Source organism: Tachypleus tridentatus, chromosome 2 (assembly GCF_004210375.1).
Source record: "Tachypleus tridentatus isolate NWPU-2018 chromosome 2, ASM421037v1, whole genome shotgun sequence".
Classification (NCBI taxonomy): domain Eukaryota; kingdom Metazoa; phylum Arthropoda; class Merostomata; order Xiphosura; family Limulidae; genus Tachypleus; species Tachypleus tridentatus.
In genome coordinates, this window is record NC_134826.1 from 32,847,288 (window position 1) to 32,871,853 (window position 24,566).

Sequence of the window (24,566 nt, forward strand, 5' to 3'; positions counted from 1 at the left end):
CTTAAATATTTTGCATGCTAGGCACTAATGAATCTAAAAAGACTCAAAACAATTATCTCCGGATCGCTGTGCAATGTTCTTTCAGTTGTTCAATAACACTTTTGAACAGAAAGTTAACATTTTTTAAAATCGAAAATGTATTTCTAATATCACTTTCCTCTGCTGACATTATAGCTATTAATCGACCACCATGATTTCTTATTTGCCCATTTAATCATTGATCTAATTTTTGCTCGCTTGCTCCCGTCTTTTATAGCCCACTCAATTACTCTTGGCGATATTTGTCTTCTAATACTCTCTACCTACTCCAGTGCGTCCTCTATCCTGGTGCTGTATATAAGTACCTCACTCTAATAATTTTATTACTTTCTCGAGACTGATATCATGCCAGTCTTTCACACAGACTCTTACTGGGAAGGAAGAGCAGGAGGGTGTGAACAAAGGTAATTGAGCCCAGCATGGCCAGGTGGTTATGACGTTTGACTCGTAACCTGAGGGTCGCGGGTTCAAGTCTCCTTCGCACCAAACAATCTCGGCCTTTCAGCTGTGTCGGTGTTATATAGTGATTGTCAATTCCACTGTTTGTTAGTAAAAGAGTAGCCCAAGAGTTGTCAGTGAATGGTGATGACTAGTCGCCTTCTCTCTACTCTTACATTGCTAAATTAGGGACGACTTTCAAAGACAGCGTTCATGTAGCTTTGAGTGAAATTCAAAACAAAGAAATAAACAAAGGCATTTATAATTGGAAAAAAAATATGTTTAAGTAACTGTTAACATCCAAAACATACTCACTTTCACTACCAGTTATAGCTAGAATCCCACATTGAGGAGGTGGAGGGGCTGGTGAGAGTACTATCCATACAGAAAGTGTTTGCACATATTATGGGTGCACCAAGATAAGATTTATAGCCGAATGAAGAAACTGCACTACATCCAGAACAGGTATGCTGTTTACCCGGAGCTTAGTTCCTGTATCAAGTATGGAATTAGAAATGCGAAAATGAGTAACCAGTACTATAGGCCAGTACCAATCAGATAGCCGAGGTTTCACTACTGGGGTCTTGGCAATTTTTCCCACAGTGGTGACTGGGGCATTGGACAGTGATGCAATATATAGATATACCTTTGATTGGATCCCAAACGCCATGGAATGATGCATTTTGAACAACCAGAATCATAGTGAGAAGGTAAGCAACACCTAAACAAACAAACCATCTCCTTCACCTGAAAAAGTCCAAAAGGCTCAGAATGATGGATCATGTATGCTTTTCTCAACCAAAGGAGAATAACTAATCTGGTCTATAATTATGAAAATTTATCTTCACACCCCAACAAAGTTGGAAAGAAGGAAACCTTTCACTTATTCCAAAACTATGAGGATTCACTTAACCACTCTGGAGGAAACTCCTCTTCCACCATCTCAGTGACTGAAAAGTGGGTGTGGTCAAAATTTCCTAGCTCCACGAATAGAATCTGGAGAATAATGCATGTTGAGGTATTATGGGGAACAGTGCAACAGGTGAACCAGATTCATTAAATACTTAAAAGCAAACCAACCCTAAGTTATTCAGTACAATGATCAGGAGAGGCAAGTGAAATCCCTTTAGCTTTAGTCATGGTAGTCCATATGTGGCAGGTTTACACAGTATGGTAATACCACCAAGTGATTTCCTGGGTGGTCTTATGGAACACCTCATTTCTGCAGAGCCTGATGCAACTGGTAGAAATTATACTGAAATAGTAGTTGATGGTGTAGAATTGGTTTGATAAAAGCACAACTATATGGGCACCACTCGCCACATAGTTAAATTCTGTGAAAATAAGATAAGAGACCCTGAGAGGAAGAAACAAAAATGCTCACCCATGAGAAAAGAGGTCCAAAATTTGAAAATAAGGAACTCTAGACCACGTCTTCTTAATGAGAAACATAAGATACCACTGTGTAAAAGCAGAGTGAAGCCTGATGATTTACTCCTTAACTCTCTCAACATGGGTTCGGTCATTTTAACCAACCACGTGACCTCTTTCTACTCTTGCAATTTATAGATTTGATACTAGTATCGTTTAAAAAGTGTATATATTTTCATGAAATTTGGTAGTCTTTCAGTAAAAAATTAAAAATATTTCATATAAAAACAATTTTAGTCAAGTAAGAAAATATTTGTCCTTGAATATATCGAGCATTCGTTTTGAATAGTCCATGTGAAAAGTGATTATGTTAAAATTAAAAATACTTTTCTTCATCTAAAAAATCTCAAATTTCGTTTGTGTAATCTCTAAAATACCCTAAATAGGTTTGAAATGTTTGTTTTCAGTAAATCGAAAGAAATATAAATTATCCCTTTTTTCTTTCTGAAATGACATCAAATGTAACATTAAACTACATTCATTTATCCCAAATAGCTTAAAATCGTTACAATGTGCATCTATTTATAATTAAATTTTATTGTTTTATTGTCATTTTGATTGTCCTTTGTTCTTCGGATTTACAACGCTAAAATCAGGGGTTCGATTCCCCTCGGTGGGCTTAGCAGATAGCCCGATGTGGCTTTGGTGTGAGAAAACACACACACACACACACACACATACGATTGTCCTTTGAATTGTGTCTAATTACTATTGCTGCCATTATAAGTAGAAAGTCACTTGGGAAATGTGCATATCACATTAAGCTATTGAATTACCTTACTCGTGAGCTAATCCAAGTTGATCGCGTGCATGCTTCGTGAACTATTTTTATTATATCATTTATTTTACCTAATTGAACCTTAACTAACCTAAAGTTAACCCTGTTTTTACGTTTTAACATGAAAAACAAGACAAAATAATTTCAGTGTTTTTGTTCGCTATCGACTATAAATGACGCCCCCAGTGGCTCAGCGGTATGTTTGCGGACTTACAATGCTATAAACCGGGTTTCGATACACGGCAGAGCATGGATAGCCCATTGTGTAGTTTTGTGCTTAATTCAAAACAACAACAACTATCGATGACACTTAATCCTATTCTTTTATACTAATAGTAGTAGTACATTACTAGTTGCATTACAAATGAAACTGACGATAACATATTCAGAACACAACGCCATGTAATACATCAATTGATAGACGAAAACATTTGTTTTCTAGTGATTATAGATAGTATATAATTAACCATAAGACAGAACCATTAACAAACCTGATAAAAAGAATGCGACATGTGGGTGTGACAGAAAAGGGGTCTGTTTTCCATTTGATAGCTCTGTACCCAAACACAATTGAAGGCTATAAAATTATGGTTTGTCTGAGTAATGACAATTTTACAGTGGGTAATTTACATTTAATTTCATAGTTACTGGATGGGTAGTGGATGTAATAAAGAGAAGATACCTAGAGAAAATGTATCACACTAGGGGAATTTCGTAGTTTTTCAAATATTACCTTATAGAATTAAAAACTTAAAACTCATATACTATTAAAATATGGATTATAAGCTTTGATTATATGCTATAGTAATAATAAAAAAGTAAGACACTAAAACCTTGTTTCATACGGAGTAAAGGATGCCCATGGTGATAGGGTTAAGAAGCCCAGACTTTGCTTGTTGAAGAGCAAGGACAAATACACAGTATAAGGAATCTTCGTCGTCTGAGCATACTCTGAAACTCCTTACTACTGTACCCTCATCATTGAAGAATGGAATTTCTGAAGATAATGGAGCTGTGGAGAAGGTGGAAGTAGAGAAACCAATTTGTAACAGTATCCCTCGAGATCGAACAATGATCTCTATTAACCTTAATATGACGGGTCACAGGTCAAAGGCCACGTCATTGCGTTTGTTCACTCGTATTTACAATTTTATAAATTGGTGTAATTAAGTTTGGCATCAAACTGTAAATTATAATCTTAGTCATTATATTATAATTATACACTATTTAATTTATTTATTTAAAAACACCGCTATACATTGATTTTTGTGTCAAATTGTATGTTGACTACAGTACTGGTTCAAATTAAATATTTGTGTTGTAAAAATACGAAGTATATTTATTTGTACGAATAAGAAACTTACAATAGTGATATTAAAAAGCTGTAATATAAAATAAAAACCTCCTATCATTCTATGTGGCAAGTTATCACTAAATCAAACAGTTACCCCCCCCCGTTCAACTCCTTGTATTTTTGGAAATGGTCCCTTATATACATTTAATTCTAAATATGTCATGTGAATAACCAGTAGAAAGCTAAAAAAATATCCCACAATTTGTCCTTCCAGCAATTTACAAATATAACGGCGTCATTTCTTTATTTCGAGACACATCTTCATGCACGTAAGTCGAGTTTTTAACTTATTTTAAATTCCATTTTTTTCCACCCACATACAGCTCCGTTATTAAACTTGATAAATTATAATGGATTTGTACTGTATCGGTCTCCAATAGCACGTTGGTATGTCTGCAGACTTACAACACTAGAATACAGGTTTCGATATCCGTGATGAACAAAGCTCAAAGAGCCCATTTTGTTGCTTTGTGCATCACTTCAAATACCAAATTACTAAATTTGTGGTATCAGCATATGATGTAGTAATTTTTATGGTTATTCAAGCGTATAAATAAAACCTATAAATATATTTCGTTTCACATCCTCCACTTTCCAAATTTCTTATGGCTTAGCAATGTACGACAAGGAGCAGCTGAGTACATAAGTTGCAACTAGAAAAGGTATTTTAATCTTAAAATGAAAATTACTCTGCATGTTGCCTGTTTAACATTCTGAAAGAAACAAAATTATGAGAAAATCTGTAATTAAAATATATTAATTCTTAATAAAAACCCTTATATTTTGTATATGAAAGCATTTTAATGTTTACTGATAACTTACAAAATTTATAAACACATGCGAACATTATTAAAAATCAGTATAATTAGTCTCATGGATACCTTCATGGTTATGAACTGGTTGGATTCCACCCAACATGTAATGAAAGGGTTAAGGAAACCAGGAAAACAGGAAATAAATCTGTAGAATCCCTGTTCACTTATAGATCAATAAAAGGATCACTGTGTTCTCGTTGCACAGGTACGAGGGGTTCATCTGATACCAAAATTCCCAGCATAAAAAGAACCATTCATGCAGTGAGAGAAGGGGTGGTGTATAAGAGTGTGGCATCCTATTTTACGTTGTTTAACAGAATGTGAGAGCTAGGCTAACTGGGAACTGAGATGAAAAATAAAAATACCTAGTCTGATGGCACATTTAACTGAGAAAACATAGATATCACAGTCCCAAACGAGAAGCCTACTTGGGTTGTATCTAAAAGTAGAAACAGTGTAAACCTATTCTGAGTACCAATATACTAAGAAATTTATATCAGGTATTCATGAAAATGATGAAACTTTGCCCTCTCTGTAGAAACCAAAAACTTCGAAACTCCAGCAGCAACTAGGAGGAATGTGGAAGCTGAATATTGAACCACATACGTGCTAATAATGGATCCTCTCGTTCTCAATGAAACTGGTAATGTTGAGAATCTTCTAACAAAGTGATATGAAACGAAAAAAAATTTCGAAGTTGACTTGTAAGTTCTTAAACTTACTCTGTCCCATGATGGAACACAGACCTTATTAGTTGACCTACAAACACCACCCTAGAACCACGAAAATTGAGAAGCAGATATTTTTTGGCAGTCTGAAAAATTATTCCGCCTGGTGGTGATAGACGAAACTAAAGTTCTGATAATGTGTCAGATAAGGCCTAATTGCCCATTCATGTAACTAAGGAGTAAAACTTCCAGCAGGTATCACAATTCCGACTACTGAAGAAAATATTCACTTTCAGACCTGTTAGCCATAAAGTAAGTTGCAGGCTATAAAGTAACAGGGAACTAGTCCAAAACATCACATGATCAAAGAATCAGCACAAGAAAAACAAATCACAGGCAGCTTATTTCAAAGTGGACTTCACTCCATAATTTTCATAGGTGAGCTAAAGGTAATGTTAAAGTTTGTAAATTGTTTTATTAGAGCAAAGTAACTGTAGACGATCCGCCATGTACACCATAGAGAATCAAACGAGGTACTGCGAAGTCTGTAGACTTACCACTAACTCACAAAAGGCTGAAAACCGAACAGACTAAAAATGAGGCACAGGAAGTAGGTTAAACATACGCACTTAGTGTGGGTAAACTGCTTGTACATGCCAGCTTGTGTGTCTCAGTGATAAACGATGCTAAAGTTGAGATTTCAAACTCGTGGATTGTGAGACAGAAACTGCAGTTTAAGTATTCTTTTGTAAGGTATCCTTTGAAATAAAATAATTAAAATTTAGTCAACATAAAACTGAAATTATAACAAACAATACAATGTTAATTTCATATTCATATATTGATAGTAAAGTGGTTTGATTTAATTTTGAATGTAAAATTGTACAAACAAAGAAACTTAAAAATGATGTTGGGACTGCAGGATCAAACTGTATGTACTCACCATTAGATGTCATTCTAAAATATGAGCTTCATGTTTACTTCAGATTTCATGTCTCAATCTGAAACTTATTACTAAGATCAATGATATCCCAGAAGTCTTGCAGAACTTGCTCTGCACAGATAATTAATCCATCAGCTTTAGCCATTTTGCACTGTTAATTCAGTAAAGAATACTTGCAAGCTCATACAGTCTACCTCTACTTATTGACAAAAGTTATGTAAACTGTAGTGCCAGAAGAATAGAAATTAGTTCTGTTCCATTACTGAAGTATTCACTATAATACAAAGTAAGGGATTATGTTTTTAATCTAATAACATTTCTTTAATTTGGACCCATTTATAAAGCCATATGGCAAGAATTAGAAATATATACAACATTTTGTGCTGTTCAAGTGACAACCAAATATGAGAAAAAACACAAGGTTTGAGAGTATAGAACAAGGTCACAAGTAGTAGATCAGGTAAAGACCAACAGAAAAGCGCACGAGTACAAATGAAGTCTGTAGATATGTTGTCTGAGCTGTGGTTAATTACAATTCACCCAACCTTACATTGGAATCTGAATTTTTGCATGAAGAAATGAATTCTGAATATTTTTGTATATTCCATTCTTCAATTAGCCATTCTCTGTTGCTGAGCATTATCAAACCATTTTCATGACACACTGAATATTAAGCAATCACTTCAGCCTTACACCCACCACTATACTGGTACAGGTATGTTGATGGTACAATTGCTGGATTCGCATCTACAGAACACACACTTAAGTTTTTCAACCACATTAATTCTATAAACCCCAACATTAAGTTTACCTGTGAATATAAAAAAACTAACCAAATAGCATTTCTCAACCTCAAGATCACAAGAACCAATACACAATTCAAAAACAGAAATCCACAAAAAATTCACATGTACTTGACTATACATTCCCTGGGTTTGGTTTGTTTTAAATTTCGCACAAAGCTACACGAGGGCTATCTGCTATCTGTCCCTAATTTTGCAGTGTAAGACTAGAGGGAAGGCAGCTAATCATCACCACCTACTGCCAACTCTTGAGCTACCCTTTTTTACCAACGAATAGTGGGATTGACCGTCATAATATATTGACCCCACAGCTGAAAAAGTGAGCCTGTTTGCTGGGACCCTAAGATTACAAGTCGAGTGCCTTAACCATCTGGCCATGCCAAGCCCCATTCCCTGGGACTTAGCACATGGAAAGAAACAAAACAAAAACTCAACATACTAAGAAACCAAATAAACACAGCCACAAAACTATGTTCACCTGATAAAATTAATGATGAAATCAACAAAATAAAACAACACTTCATCAACATCAACACATTTCCAAAAACCATTGAAAAAAATCATATGCACACACCTAGATTAACAACAAACGATAATAAATCCCAAGATACAACAAACTACAAAACCTTAAACTGCTGCATACCATATATTCCCAACATTAGCAAAAAAATAACCAATATTTGAAAAACTTATAACAAAACACAACATTCCAGTAAACAACAAATTTATTCAAAAATCAGATACAAAACTAAAGTCCATACTATGTAAAACCTACACCAACAAACTCGATACCAACATTATTTAAAAAATATCAGTTTATCCCTTAAGTAATGTCCGATTTTAGGTTCAGTAAAAGAAAAAGGATTTCAAATGCTTTTAATGTTATTTAATCAATAATATATGTTTCATTATTATTAATTACTTCTGCCAATGATTGACAAGCTTCTGAATGACACTTCTATAAAATTCGTGGAGTTTGGAGGAAAAGAATGTAGAGAGGGTAGTTTTGACATCTTCAGGTGTTCCAAGCTCTTTTCTCTCAAGATAGTTCTGCAAACTTCTGAATAGCTGATAATCAGATGGGGTAAGGTCTGGAAAATAAGGAGGATGTGGAAATTTTTCACAGTGAAGCTCTTCAATCTTTGTAAATATGATCCTTGCTGTATGGGCCATGTATTATCCTGATGTAACATAACACCTTTACAATTGATCAAAGCAGGCCTCTTTTCTTTCGGTGCAACATTCAAGTGCTCTAACTTCTAATAAAAGTCTGATGTAATAGCAACATTGAGTGGCAGCAACTCAAAGTAGATCACACCAACAATATCCCACTAAATGCTTAACAAGACTTTCCTTGGGTAGAGGCCCATTTTGAGCTGTACTTTTAGCTAATTTACCTGCACTGAGCCATTGTCTGTGGCACTTAACATTTTTATAATATATCCATTTTGCACCTCTAGTCACTAACCTGTCCAAAAGGTGAGTTACGCTCACAAGAGTGCAGAGAAGTGCAAATGTCCACTCTTGCTCTCAGGTTGGCTTCGGTCAAATCATGGGATAAGCATTTTTCAAGTTTAAACACCTTTCCAAGCTGCTGCAGATGATGGCAAGTTGTTAAATGGTTGAATTAAGTTTATGTGCTAGTTCTTCAACTGTTACAGCACAATCTTCATCCAGTGCAGCCAGCATCAAGTCATCATTAAACTCAACAGGACAACCTGAACGGGTGCATCACTTAAGCTGTAGTCACCTGATCTGAACTTTGAAACCACCTTTGATATTTTCTTTCATTGAGAGACTCCACACCATAAACACCTTGAATGTTTCATGTAGTTTCTGCTGCACAATTGTCTTTTTTAAACTCATAAAACATTATATGCCTGATGTGGTCTTCAGACACATGTATCTTCATAAGGGTTTATTTGATTAAAAATCTGAACAGGTGGAATTGGGTTAGTTTCTTTTAGTTGTCTTGACATTTTTACACACTTCCTACTACACATTTTAGTCATTAAAGCCTTCTACAAAGACAGAAATGATGATGCAGTTTCTGTATTAAATTTTTGGACATTACTTATGAGATGAACTGATATAATGCAATAATTGCCATGGTTTCTGTACTGGAGAAACAAGCAGAAAAATGGAAACCAGACTCAAACAACATAAAAAACCACACTTTCACACTTTTCTGAACACTACAACTCAAGTAAACACAACATAACGAAAGAAAACACTCAGATACTAAGCATGGAAACAAATATAAACAAATGCAAAATGAATGAAGCCCTACTTATATAACAACTAAAACCAAAATGAAAGCAATATAAAGGAACACTTTTATACTTATACTAATTAATAACCTAACATCTAACTACATCGCTGCCTACAATCCTGTACCCGTTTACACTCTCGTCCCTAAGGCATTGGTTGGCAATGGTCATTTGGCACCAGTGTCAAACAATAGTCATACAGATAATATCTAGAAGTTAAACACCATTCAATGTGAATGACCAGTCACATGACATCACATATTGCGTTAGAGTAAATCTGAAGTTTTTCAAAGCTAGCAAACTTGTATTTACTCAATCTAATGGATGATCCAGTTTTAGAAACAAATATAACTAAACTTCACGTTAGTAATTTCTCACACACCATGTTTTGTCTTTCTATAGAAATAAAGACCGTTTCATTTTTTCAGTGTATTTATGCTTTAACTTAAAACTCAGCCAGTAAAGGTTTGACACTGCTCTGCAATACCATACTTTTTGCCAACTATTCTGTTTGATGGACTTATCTGATATAGCTCTCGAGGTAATTCAGTTCATTGTAATATATCACATATGTATGCACATTTCTATTGTATTTCTCTGTTAAAGAAACTTTCTTCCTGCTGTTGACCAATCAGAAAGTGACAGTGAAATGGAGAGATATTTATTCCATGTGACAGTCAGAGAAGCATTCCCTGAACACGTGAGTGAGAAGAACACAATGCAACTATCCCATGATAGAGAAGATAAGTTTTATGATCAATACAGCTTTAACAAAGTAACACTTCAAACTGAATTTTGCAAAGAATCTCAGTTAGCTTTAGTATGCTACAAAAATCAGAACTTGAAACATTTGTTTTTGTTGTCAAGGCTATCTATGCCAAATGCTTTGTTTTAAGTTAGGTAAAAAACAACTAATTAAAATAAAGTAAAATAAGTATACAAAATACCTTACATATCTAAAATATTTTAGGTTGTGTATTTTATTAAACATGATTAAAATTAAGTGACATTAAGAACACCAATAACTCATAACAAATATGATCAATGTGTACAGTGTTACCATCACTACAGGCACTATCTAATATCAAAGTCAAACCCCGCAATAAAACATAGCTAAAATGATGCTATCACTGATAATTGCAGCAACAGTAAGAAAGTATAATGTGGGTAGTTAGATTTGACTGTCGCAAGGGCAACATAGAGAAATTTATGGGTGAAGAATCTGTGACTAATGCAGAACCTTGTTTCGGAACTCTATGTAAACCAGCTGGCCAAGCAACAAAGAAGGCTTTATCAGAAGAAAACAAAAAACACACTTAATATCATGTTGCTTAAAGTAATATTTTGATTAATTAAAAGCTTGAATCCACACAAGGAGCATGCAGAACTGCAATATCACCAGAAGAGACAGAAGACAGCAACATTACCAAGATAATATCAACACAGTGAGGGATCCAGAGAAAAATAAATTTATAGATGATAAAATGGACCAATATTCAAGAGAATTGGCATTAAATAATTTCAGAGTCTCTAAACAGCTAAGCAGATTAGTGTAGATTGTACTGCTTAACTTCTAAATGATCCAGGGCAAATGAAATAGCATATTACATAGCAGTGAATATAGAATCTATTGAAGGAACCCTGCGAGTAACAAAAACAAACCACAGTAATCCATGACAAAGCCTAGAGAGTCACATGGTTTAGAACTATTTGTAAAAATTGGAATAAAATAATAGATAGAAATGTGTTTAGAAAATAGAAGACAACATTTACAGTCAGGTATGCTTAACTTCTTCAGGTAACTGAAAGAAATGTCATAAGTGGTGGGGGGAGTTGATGATTGGATTCTGCAATATCATTTAATACACTGCCCATTTTAGTATAGGGCGTGAAGACATAACAACTGGAATTCTGTAACAAGGGCAGGATCTCACAGCATACTTCAAACACAGTTGCAAATGTCAGACATGAAAATGAAAGTTCATAAGATTCAGTGTGCAAACCTTGGAGTGGAGCTTTGCAGACCAAAGCCTCTGATGACACACAGAGTCCAGCATCTTTAAGCTTAATCAAATGAGAGTACAAAATATCCAGAGTACAGAGAATTCTTCTAAGGTGATAAAGCATGGTAAGTATTAATCAAAGCCTAAACATCAACCAAATTATAACAGAAACATTGACAGTTATACTGTATTACTATAGCCATTTTTACCTAGAAAACATAAAAATAGGCAGGGAGCCTCTTTGTTTTGGTTTATAACACCTTTGCTTATTTCTTTTCAGTTGGAAAAGGTTTATTGACCTCTAAGGATTCTGTCTTGGATTTCTGGGGCAGAATCCTGTCAGGTGAATGTGGTTCAAGTGAACAAGGGTAAGACCAAATAATGGTTCTGCACTTCAAGGCCGACTGAAATAGCCCAAAATTCACAGTTTTCACTTACAAGGATGGAGATTGGACTATATGTTAACTTGTCAAGTAGCCCATCCATGACAAGGGAAGAAAACAACTCCACTATCTACCACTATCTTCTAAGCCTGATGAGATGTTATTTAAGACTTTAATTTGCTAAACCTCCTCCTCAATCCATTTAATACATGATGTAGAATGAGAGAGCAGTTGACACATGAAGGCTTCAGCTGGTACTTGTTGCTATCAGTCTTTGCAACCACAATGAGCACAAGTTAAATGACTAAGGCAAAATGTTTTAGTCTCTAATCCACTGATAGTGAAAACAAAGGATGATTTAAACATATAATTGGACTGTACATTTCAGTGACAGTATAATGGAGAAAGAGGGTAACAAATGTCAAAATCAGAACCTAGTCAGCCAAGATATTCCATTTCCAAGAGGAGAGATGCTAATGCTCCTTGACTGGAGAGAGCAGCAAGTAACTGTGATTCAATGATATCACTCTCAACAATAACTCCTCTGGAGGAATTAAAAGTAACACAGAAGATAACTTCAATAGTTCACTACTACACGGTAATCATATTTTGACCAACAGGTCTCCAGAAGGTAATTTCTTTATTGAACTTGGACAGTTAGCATGTCCCTTGTAGCCCTTTATATAAAGGTGAGATATCTTGAAAAAGACTTGCATGATAGAGAATATAATATCACATAATGATTTGAGAAGTCTATATCACAGTTCTCAGTCTCAAGTCATTTAACTTGGTTCAGCTCCTAAATGTTCCAGAATTCCTGACAATTATCTATATTTTAATAAACTGTTGAAATGTAAAGAATTCTAAATAGTAGTAGATATATTCATGCAATGCAATGTGAAAGATTTAGGAAAGCTAACAAATCACTTATATGATTCATTTATTTCATAGAAAAAGTTATTGTACATTTTATGGCTAAATCTTGGCTCAAATATATGGCTGTGCATGCAAAAATGGAAAACAAAACATCATATTTAACATAAGTATGTCCATCTTGAAAGCATGTTTAAACAATGTGTGAAAAAAAAAATCCTTACATGCTCAATGGAATTTGAGAACAAAATGCAATTGTAAAATTAATATTTTACCAGTTATTAACATAAATAGTGTTTATTTGTTTTGAATCTTGCACAAAGGTACATGAGGACTATCTGCACTAATCATCCCTAATTTAACAGTTAGTCATCACCACCTACCACCAACTCTTGGACTACTATTTTACCAATGAATGGTAGGACTGACTGTAACATTATAATGCCCCCATCCTGAAAGAGTGAGCACGTCTAATGTGACAGAGATTCAAATCTGTGATAATAAGTTAACAAGTTGAGCACTCTAACACATGGCTATGCAAGGCAGTGTATATAAACACTATTTCTGCTTAAGTTGTAAGTGTGTTACAATAATGATTGAAAGTATACACACTATACATATACCTCCTATAATGAAAGAGGAAACTGCAAAAATACCATCATTGCTCCTAGTGGCTAATCCATATTTAACCATCAATGGAGTTGTGAAATCTATTAATTTCTAAATACAAATATATTAAATATCCCAATTAATTTCTAGTTTATTAAAACATACATGACAAGTCCAAATGTAAAAAGCCTAAGTGAAGTTAGAAGACAAACAAGCAGATCTTAGATTATAGTAAGATAAATATGAATACATACATTTCAGAAAATCTCTCTCTCACTAGATAGATCAAAAGTTAGGGCCTGCTCTTTTAGGTGTCAATATCTTGATCATCTGACTGCCCTGTACAGATGAAGACATCAAGCAATTGTGTATCATCTCTTCTGTTACTGCTTAAAAGCTGGAATTATTACATTCTGCTAAATGCTATACTTTCACTTCTTTTTGTTGGGAAGGATGTGTTACCATGACAAAGACATCACAGGTTGAGGCTGCTCTTATACAAAGTTCTAGTTCTTGTAGTACTATTTGCCAACACTTTTCATCATCAGAAGGCTCCTTATGGTGGTGGTAATGATCAAATTGTAGCATACTGTTCAACATAATTTGTTTATGGCCATTTCCAAGAATTCCATCCAGTATGGGGCTTCAAGAAAACTGGACACCTATCTTCACAGCTTGAATACAGACTGCTCCATTTGCAGTGTAATCATGATCTGTAACACCATCTTACAAGTTTTTACCACTATCCTTGAAAACAAGAACAACTAATATATCAGATCCCAGTTTATTCATATTGTTGGTGAATTGTGTATCAAGCTCTGGAAGTGTAAGGAAGAACTGTTCAGTAAAGGAGTTCTCTTAGTCAAGTGAGGTTCCCCTGTTCTCACTCTCAGATCAGTATAGCTTTCCTCCTCTGTTAAAGTTCTTACTCGAATGTAGGAACTCTCTTGAACACTTTCTCATAATGAGCAACAGAGAGAAAGATAAGTAGCTGAAAATACAAATCAGCTACCATTTCCAAAATAAGCACATCCTGGTTATTTTGCAAAAACCAAAACCCATTTTATGGAGGTAAAATGTGTTAATTTCAAGGATAAAGGACCAAATACATTATAACATAACTGTAGTGATTTGAGGTGGTGAAATAAAAGAAAGAAGCTTAGTATGAAATTTAGGCAAAAATAAATGGTATTGCACTTATTTTTAGAAGGAGTAAATATGTTTTTTTATGAATAAAATTTATTTTACCATTTGAGTTAGTTTTGATCAATGTCTCATCTTTGTAGAAATATTTAAAACATTAAGATAAATCTATATCACAATACTTTTCATCATATATTTATTATTTCTTTTTTATAAAAACCAAAAATAACTTCAGCCTGGCATTATGTGTGTAACATCCATTTTAATTCCTTTCTTATAATAAATTTTTAGGAACTTGTTTTCATTGTACAAAATTTGTCACAAAGTAATATGTGTGAATTTTCCATCTATTTCAAATTGCAGTTTCTTGATAGCTAATAAAACAAGTGATATAAAAATCATGATTAACATTAAAACAGAAGGAACTACAATATTTATTTAGTCCTAATTGGTATTATTATGCGATGCACATTTCTATGAATATGCAAGATTAATTCTATAAATTACACAATGTTTAGCTTCTCCGAACTTCCACTATTTTACATTTTCAATATAGCAAAGAACAACATTAAATGATCAGGACAGTTACAACACAAGTAATCACTTGAAAAGATTCGCAAGTATTTACAATTTTCGTTTTTATGAACATTCACTCTTACAAAATTTTTAGTTGTTTAAAAATCTGCATAGAATTAATTTTTGAAGCTAGAAAACTTGATGTCACCAACTATTAGAAAACAATTATATTAATGTTTTAGAAGCAATCACAATGAAACAAGATGCATTAAATTTATTATGAGAGTTGAAATAAAGACAATGTTTGATTTTAACCAAAATGAAATACCATAATCTTCATTCATATGATCCACTACCCAATTATAAGCAAAGACAGCAAAAATTATTTATCTTGTATTTTAAATCAAGAACTGGAGATTTTGAAATATTTTACTGAACTTGATACTTAAGAGATTCTAAATTTATACTACTTGATTTCCTTAAGTCATCATGAAACATTTCAGTGAAGTTTAATCACTGTACAGACAAAAAGCAGACAAGCAAAATAAGTGAAATGATTATATATAATGTTGACACTTATGTTAGAGCTACCAAAAAAATACAGCATATAAAATAAGAATGGAAGACTCTTGAAGTTTTCTATAACATAATTTTTTTTTTCCGACTTCATGTGCTATTACAACTTTTTTTAAATTAAATGCATCATCGGCATTAGCAATGCATGATTTGAACGATATTTCAAACTTTTCAATTATTTCATTTTATGTGAAACTAATAGAAAAAAAAGTATATTTTATTGTAACACATTTTCAGAATTTTAGTATCTTGAAAAAGTGGTGATCATAAATATATTAAAAATTTCTTTGACCAGCATATAAGTGAAAATACCATGCATAAAATTGTTTATAAACCTATTTAATATATTGTGAATATTTGGAATTTTGTATGAAATACTAATAAAATTAAAAGCAGCACCAACTCAGTTTCTTGTAACTTAAATAAAAAAAACTGATCTGAGTTCTTTTAAATTATTTGATAACTACACATTAACATTTTGACAATTTAAAACTTCTAAGAAAACAACGACAAAAAAAAAAAATATCATTTTCGTTTCAAATAAGAAATTTTCTAAATGTGTGTGTATATTTTCATATTTAGTAGTTGCATGCAAAAGTCCAAATACTTTTACCAGATTAAACTTTTAATGAAATAAAGGATTAACACAAGCACACCAAACAACCTAAGTCACCTATAACACAGTATTTTAAAAAGGTAACATTTGTTTTTCACATTTGTCATAGTAATGCAAAGATTCATAAATATTTTCACATTCATAGCAAAATATAGCTTCAGTAAAAATTTCAAATGGAAAAATGTTTTCAATCTGTTATTTAATTACTATACAGCTCACTAAACTAAAATTTAAATGTAAATTATTTATGGATGGAAACAAATTATTCCCACACATCACAGATCAAAGAAAAGCAACTACAGATGAAATAATGTTAGTAACTGATGTTTAGTTAATCTACATCAAAAAGAAGTTTTGAAGCATTGTAACAGTTGCATGGAATAACAGGTGAACTTCACTACAAAAATATAGTTTAAAACACATTTTAAAACCCTAATTCTGTAAAAATTTCACTAAATTAAAACAAATTTTATTAGTACTTAAATTAGTAAATATAATGCTTATTTAACATTTTCTGAAGTATGAAATTAACTCTAAAATCATATATACTTATAATTCTGAAACTTCAATAAATTGTAAAATAGCGGACAACCAGGCACATACCTTTAGAGTTATGCCTTTTCAAGTTTATACACAGTTACAGATTAAAAATGACATATTTAATTTAAAATTAATTTTTTAACATTGATGTCAATATATTTCAGCATTCAAAGCTGAAAACTTACTGAGCTTTAAAAGAGATATAAAAACTTTGAAGTAGAAAAAACATTACTATTTGAGAATTACAACATTAAAATTTACAAGTTTTTTTTAAGATATTATAGATCCCTTTATTTGATAAACATCGAAAATCCAATATGATTAGTCGTTACATTTGTTACTGATGTGACTGTAGAATTTTCTAATAGTAGTTTTAACATATATATTTATCAGGTAAATATTAAAAACTAATCTCAGTAATGCTTCCAGTTATCTGAAAGAATCCAGTGATTTTCCACTTCACAGATTTTCTTTAATTTTGTAATATCAGAGAGTATCAGCTTCAAATACTGGAATATGTTGCAAACAATCCTACCCTCCAAAAAAATAGTATTTGTGTGAAAAGGAGAGTTATAATGATTTAAATTTCAGTGTCACACAACATTAATAGACATCAATATGGCACTAAATAAAAAACAAACTACACGTAGCAGTATTACTGACATATTTTGATTAAAAATATCATTATTACATTCTTTTATCAAAATAAAGACACATTTTCAAACAGTGAATAAATAAAAACCTAAACTTTGAAGTCTGATAATGTACACAACTTTTCTAAAAAAAAAATGCTTAATAAATTCTAATATCACAACAAGGCTTTCCTTTTCTTTTAGGATATTTATACCACTCAATGGCTATTATTTTTGTTTGAATACACATTACTAATTTCAACTTAAAGTATAACTGATTGTAAAACTCCTTGGAAACATTTTGAAAGAACTGATAACAAGTAATGTACTTTTAACTGAATTATAAAGTTCTTAAATACAGTGGAACGCTGTTAAGCCGCGGTATTTGGGGGGTTAATCTGCTTAACCGCGGCTTAAACCTTTGTGACTGAAAAGCCGAAGTCGCCAACAGCTCCGCCGAGGAGCCTCATCCGGGCCATTGCATGATCATTATAATATTAACGTATAGACTATTCAGATACAATTGACAAGTGCCGTTTTAACACAAACGACCAATGCATTGCGATGGTTCGCTTTTCCCTGTAAAATTTCGTCTTCCGTGTTACATGCGGGCGCCATTTTAAATCTCATGGTAGCGATATTGCGCAGTTGCATAAATTATTAAATCCTCGTTCACATTTGTCATGTCAGTGTCAACGACAAGGAGAGTGTGAGAAACTTTAAAAAGCCAGGTAGTAGATTTAATACAACAAAAATTTTGGGACAAGACTTACTACAGCGGCTTAAGCGATTTCGCGGTTTACTGGTCTGCGGCTTAATGGTGCTCCACTGTAACATACAAAAAAGGAAAATTTAACAACTGTTTGTTTTTTACTTTCAGCTATTGCAGTTATTTCATCACTTTTATAAAACTATACTTGATTCATTTATATGGTTCCAATTACTTGCTTCACTTCAAAAGTAAGTACACACATAAAAATTATAATATGGTATGTAGCTAGTGTTATGTAAACACTAAAATATCATTCCCTTGCTTGAAAGAAATTCCTTTTAATTTAAAAGCAACCAATAACCCAAACAGATACAATAACTTCTAAGTTCATTCTTTCTATAAAAATATATAATCTCCTGCAGAATACTGGTAGCAATAATCACAATATGCAAAATAACCGTTTAAAAAATAAAATGTATGCATATGTACATTATTCAAAGTGAAGAAGTTATCACTCATATACCACAAGAGTGCATTTGTTGTACTATTATTCTAATTTTAAATGGACATCATTCCAATTTTAGTTACTTTTATTTAATCTATAATTAATTTTCGAACCAGTTATAAATAACAGATACACATCAACCAGAAGTACATAGTTATTATATTTAGCTATTATTACATCATTTGCAAATAAAGAGGTTAATTAGCTTCAAGATTTGAAACACTATTAGTGACATTTCATCAGGATGATGTTTGTCTAACATGTTAAACAAGACTAACCTTAGATATATAAAAGCCAAAACATCACTGTTAATTAATCTGTATTTCAATTCTGACATCCTTCAGTTTGAAACTAAATTTCACACAATGAAAAATAAAGAAATATTGCCAATACCAACTGATGTAAAACCTGATAATTTTTTAAAAAAACATAAAAACACAATATAAAAATAAACAGATGTGAAATTAAACCAAATTTTTAAATTTCATAAATCACTTAGAATTGCAGATACTCCTCCTTTTTTCTTCAGGAACTAGAAATTCTCTGGCAGACTGGTAAATGATTTAATTATATTTCATAACTTATTTTTGTTTAATAAATAATATTCCCTCATAACATACAAGTTTCAAATGCAGATACACATCAACTATTATTTTGATCAGTTTTTGTATTTCATCATGGTTTTTACTTAAAGAATTGTGCATAATACTATATTTTATTTATTTATGTCAAAATAATTCTGTCAAAAGCAACTAATATACGTTTAGACAACTTATATTTAATCACGTTTACCTTTTATGACCTGTAATTGTTTGGTGTTAATGTGCTTTTAATTTGTCTGTAAAAATTAATGTAACTGTACCTTTTCTTCATTCTTTGGACATAAAAATAACAAAAACAGATATTATGACTGTATAAGACAAAAAGTGAAGACACAATTTATTAATATTAACTTCCAATCAAAAGTTACCTACTTACACCAAATGATTAAAAATTAACTTTGTAATGAGTATAGTTAATTAAATGCACTTTTCTTACAATTCCACAACAAAGATTAGAATTTATGTTTCATCAGTTGAATATTAACACTTTCTTACACTAAAAATGTATTTCCACTAATACATACCTCCTTTCACATTTATAGCTATTGCTCAACTGCCAGGGTTTCTTCTTTTCCATATCTAAATGTTGGTCTGAAATTTTCTCACTTTCTCCAGTCTTTTATACCACTCAATTGCCCTTGGCAATATTTATATTGTTCAACTGTCCACCTGAATCAATGCACTCTCTATCCTTGTAATATACGTAAGCACTTCCTTCACATAATGTTATTACTTTTTCAAGAGTGACTCCATGCCAGTCTGGCTCTCAGTGAGGAGGAAGGGAAGGAGAGTGTCAGAAGAGGTAAGTATTACTGGAAATAAATTTTGAATTTAAGAAAATGTTAATTTCCAAGCTATACATACCTCCACTCCTGCTTATAGCTAAAACCCTGAACTTAGTTCCTGTATTGTGGGTAAAACTGTACACATGTGATCGTCACTACAGGCCTGCTCCAATCAGACAGCTGAGGTTCCACTATTCAGGGGAGGAATTAAGCAGTCTTGGTCCCTATATTTCACTCTGGTGGTTATGGCAATTGGAATAAAATATATACATGTATACTTATATGCAGATCCCAATCTGTAGCCACAGAGCGATACGTTACGAGCCACCAGAATCACAACAAGAAAGTCTGCAACACCTGAAGAGGCCTGAAAGGCAACACCTCAGGCTCAGAATGATAGGATAATGTATATCTTACCCAACCAAAAGAAAGAGAACTTATCTGATCTGGATTTATGAACATTCATCCTCACTCTTCAACCATGCAGGCAAGGAATTAGAAAGACATGGAACAACTGTGCTCAATCAAAGATCCAGAGTGAGAAAATCTACATTCAGAATTATGAGGAGATAGTAGACCATCTTCCATGAACAATGTACTGAATCTATATTAATCAAACAGAAGAGCCAATGCACAGTACAACCAGATAATAAAGCATCAAATCTCAACCAGTATTACGAGTAGGCTAGTGTTACTCCAACCAACATCTGGGCCCCCAAGACTGGAGGAACACATTCTAACACTCTGAAGGAAAAGCCCTATCCACCATGCCAGTAACTGAAAACCAGGTGTGGTAAGGACACCATAGTTCCAGTAGTAGAACCTGGGGGGTGATGTGCATTGGGGAGCCCTGAGGAACAGTGCTCTGGGAATAGTGCAATAAGTGAACCAGTTACCTAAGTTTTAATTTAAAAGTAAACCACTCCCAATTTATTCAGTCCAACAATGAACATATTCCATTTAGGTTTTACTCATGATAGTCCATGAGAGTTGGTCAAGTATAGTAAATAATTCCACTCAGCTGCAAGGTGGCCTTATGTAACATATCATTTCTACAGAGCTTGTTTGCAATTTGTATAAAGTATATTGAAATACTGGTTGCTGGTGTGGAATTGGTTGGATAAAAGTACATTGTCTGGGCAATACTTGTTACAGAGTAGGATCCAGTGAAAAAGAAAGAAAGAAGAAAAAAACCCTGTAAAGTAAAGAGACGAAAAATGTAAAAAAAATCCTTAACCTTCCTTACAATCTAGCTGATGTGGTCAACGGTCATGTGGCACAGGCAAAAACCCTCAGAGGATGAAGTTACCAGATCATTTAAATAATGTGTGAAAAAAGTAGTAGTAGAAGTCCACAAACCAGCCAACAAAATGTCCTCCAGCAAGAAATTTAATTGAAAAACTAAAGACAGAGAAACATGAAGAAGACAATAAGATGCAACTCCAGAAGTTTTCTCTCCTGCAAAGATAGCCGAAAATTAGCAATATGGATCAATCTGTGAACCCACATTGTCAAGGAAATTATGGATAAATTTAAACAAACTGAAGGATCCCAGTGAATAAAAAGTCAACGTCTATCATCTCAAAAGAACTAGTACAAGCCATGCACACTTCACAGCCCTGACTGGACATAACAAAGAACTGGGTCAGAGCAGTCATAGAGGTGAGACGGATTTATCCCCTTGTTTGGCTGCCAGTAAGAGTAAATAAGTAGAGTGATAAAGAGCCCTGTTGCAAACAACTCTAACTGATGACATCAATAGCCCAGCAAAAACAAAAACATGCACTCTAAGGGAAAGGTGATACATAGCACATGAGACAAACGGCTGGAATAAATGTTGAGACAAAGCATGTAATATTAACATAATAACCCAGTTTGTTAACTGAAAAGGCCTTTTGGGACGAAGTATGCAAAACAATTTAAGAAGGCTGGATAGCATTAGAGACTCAATTTCTTATGTTTAGAGCATCAAAATGTAGTCTGTAAAGATGCCTTATATAAAGCAATTGTAGTTGAAGCTAGACCTATGTTAAAAATCCAGGTCAAAAAATGAGATATGGTTTTTAGATACAGGCAAACAAAGTTCAATTTCCTTATGAGATACTATTTTTGATAAGTGTGCCATTTTCTTTGATAAATGTCTACTGTGGGTTTACAGAGAGATTGAAACAAACACAAAGCAGCTTAGAAGTTAAACCTCAACATCATTCAAAGGACCTTATAACTTCATGCATAATGCTTGAACTTTAGAATGTTTGGGTGCATAATGTTTGATCAAGGTTGCCTCAACAGAGATTGCCTAATAGGAAGACACAGAGAAGTAATCCCATCCAGTCTTGAATAACTGTATCTATTGCAATGTCTGAAGATGAGGCCCCAATGATCAAAATGCCTGTAGTTGAGGATTCCTATGAATAGCAAATGCAGTAATGATCAGTGTCATGAACTGAGAACAAATCCACCAGAAAAAGCACACAATAGACATCCATTCCATCAGGAGCATTTGATTTGCTACCAAATTTATTACACCTAGAACATGGCAAGCGAGAAGGCTGATATGCGCTCCCTTGATGGGAAATGCAAGGTTACTGCTGTGGAATTGTTAGAGTGAAGAATGACAATTTTTTCCTTAATGGATCTAGTTTTTGAGACACTGCCCTTATAAAATACTGATGCAAAAAAAAGTTTCATCACCCAAACATAGGCCTTGTAATTCCTGACTGTTGATATATGCGCCTCATACCTGCAGAGAGGCATCTGTGAAGAGATTAATTTTGGAATGAGGTGGTAGTATAGTAACACCTATGATAGTACTATTCCACCTGAGGTCTAAGATGTTGATTCTGAGTAAGGAGGCTGGGTGATCCACTGGATCACTCTTCATAATCCATTGACTGTGCAGCAACAACTGAAGGAATTGCTTGTGTGCTCATCCAAAAGGAATTAGAGATTCAAGGGATGTTCACATCCCCAAAAGATAGAAAGCCATCCATACAGTGGGAGAAGTAAGTAACAATATGATTGCCAATTCCATAGCATGGAGCAGAATGGTCATCAGCTGAGCCTGACTTAAATCAAGTATCCACTCTCAAACCTTTCTGTCATCAAATGAGGAGAAAACTCAAAAGCAGTTGGGGAAAGTTCCAGAACCTCATACCTTCAACTGACTAACTGAAGAAAAGAAATAAGAGGTGGCTCATCCAAACTGACCTTATGAAAAGCCAACCTGGTAAATGAAAGTTCTAATAAAAATAAGTCTAATTTCTCTCCAGAATTTCCTGGATCATTGGCAGAAGCAGCCTCATAACTCCCCTGTACCATATATATGTCTCCATCTCACTATCAATCAGATCACAGTCAGTCTTAACTGAGAGATACTAGATAACAAAGTTGGAACAGGGGAGGTCTGATTAGCTTCTGTGCCAAAAGCAGTAACCTGATAATTCATGCCAATGAGCAGTGTGTCATAAAGATATTTTATACATATATACTGCACAGATGGGAAAGGGAGAAATTCTGACAGTTGAGTAATATCAATAAGTGTGAGAGGAGGTACTTATATTTTGGAAACCTCAATGTTAATGACATTTTCAGCTGTAAACCCAAGAATAGTTATATCTCACGAGATTCAGCCAGCTAAAAACATTGAGGTTAGTCCTAAATTCATCTACTGGGATAAAAATGCAAAACCAATATGTAAAATAAAAGTATAATAATAAAATAATGAACTGTTAAAATGGAATTTTGACCATTGCATAGAAATTTCAAAACCCTCAAAACAGAAATGAACCATATGGAAAGGAAAAACTGTTAAATAAAAAAATGTGTGCTCATTAGAAAACTTAAAAAAAACACAGTGCCTTTGAAGTAAGAAGTCAGTTCCAACACAAAAAATATAATGTTTGGCTGCTGAACTGATTTAGTACTGATACCATGGCTGCTTACGTACCCAACGAACTTGAATTCCAGAGTCTGTACGTATCTTAATAGAAGCTGCTTCACAGGCTCGGACAGTTTCCTTCACACTCTGCATCAAGTTTTGGGCATTACCAACCAACATGTCTGTAGCTTCCTGATCTTCTTCAGTTCCTAATTTTTAAAAGATAAAAAAACATATTTAACATAAAAATAAATAATAAAATTGATTAAATAATTTTAGCTTTAATGTTAAGAATGTACAAGGTAACATATATTGGTAAAAACAAAATAAGATGCCCAATAACTTATCACTCACATTGCTCAATAGTTCACACAAAACAATACCATTAATACTGTTCCACTTGAAGCAGATGTTATTGTGTAGATGGTATTTTAAGCTAAATAAAGCAAACATTTTTACCTATTCAACTGTATAAGTAAGATCACTCTATTTTCTAAGTAAACACTTAAGCAACTTATTGAGGATTTTGATCCACTTTTACTTATTTTTTACAAGTCTTAAAACCAGTTGAGAAGGAGATCACTAACACATTACAAATACACCAAACCAACTCATTTTGGACATAAACTTGTCAGTTTCATTAACAAAATAT

The 24,566-nt window shown here is 33.4% G+C and overlaps 1 protein-coding gene across 5 annotated transcripts in view; it reads right to left on the bottom strand.

Moving 5' to 3' along the window:
• Nucleotides 1–14,732: 14,732 nt before the first annotated feature.
• LOC143240498 (vinculin-like) overlaps nucleotides 14,733–24,566 on the bottom strand; it is a 129,321-nt gene continuing 119,487 nt past the window's right edge. For all 5 annotated transcript variants that reach the window (XM_076483049.1, XM_076483041.1, XM_076483037.1 and 2 more), the window contains one exon: nucleotides 14,733–24,123. In XM_076483049.1, the coding sequence (XP_076339164.1) occupies nucleotides 23,954–24,123 (170 nt within the window). In that variant the 3' untranslated portion in view covers nucleotides 14,733–23,953. The remainder of the gene's footprint in view (nucleotides 24,124–24,566) is intronic.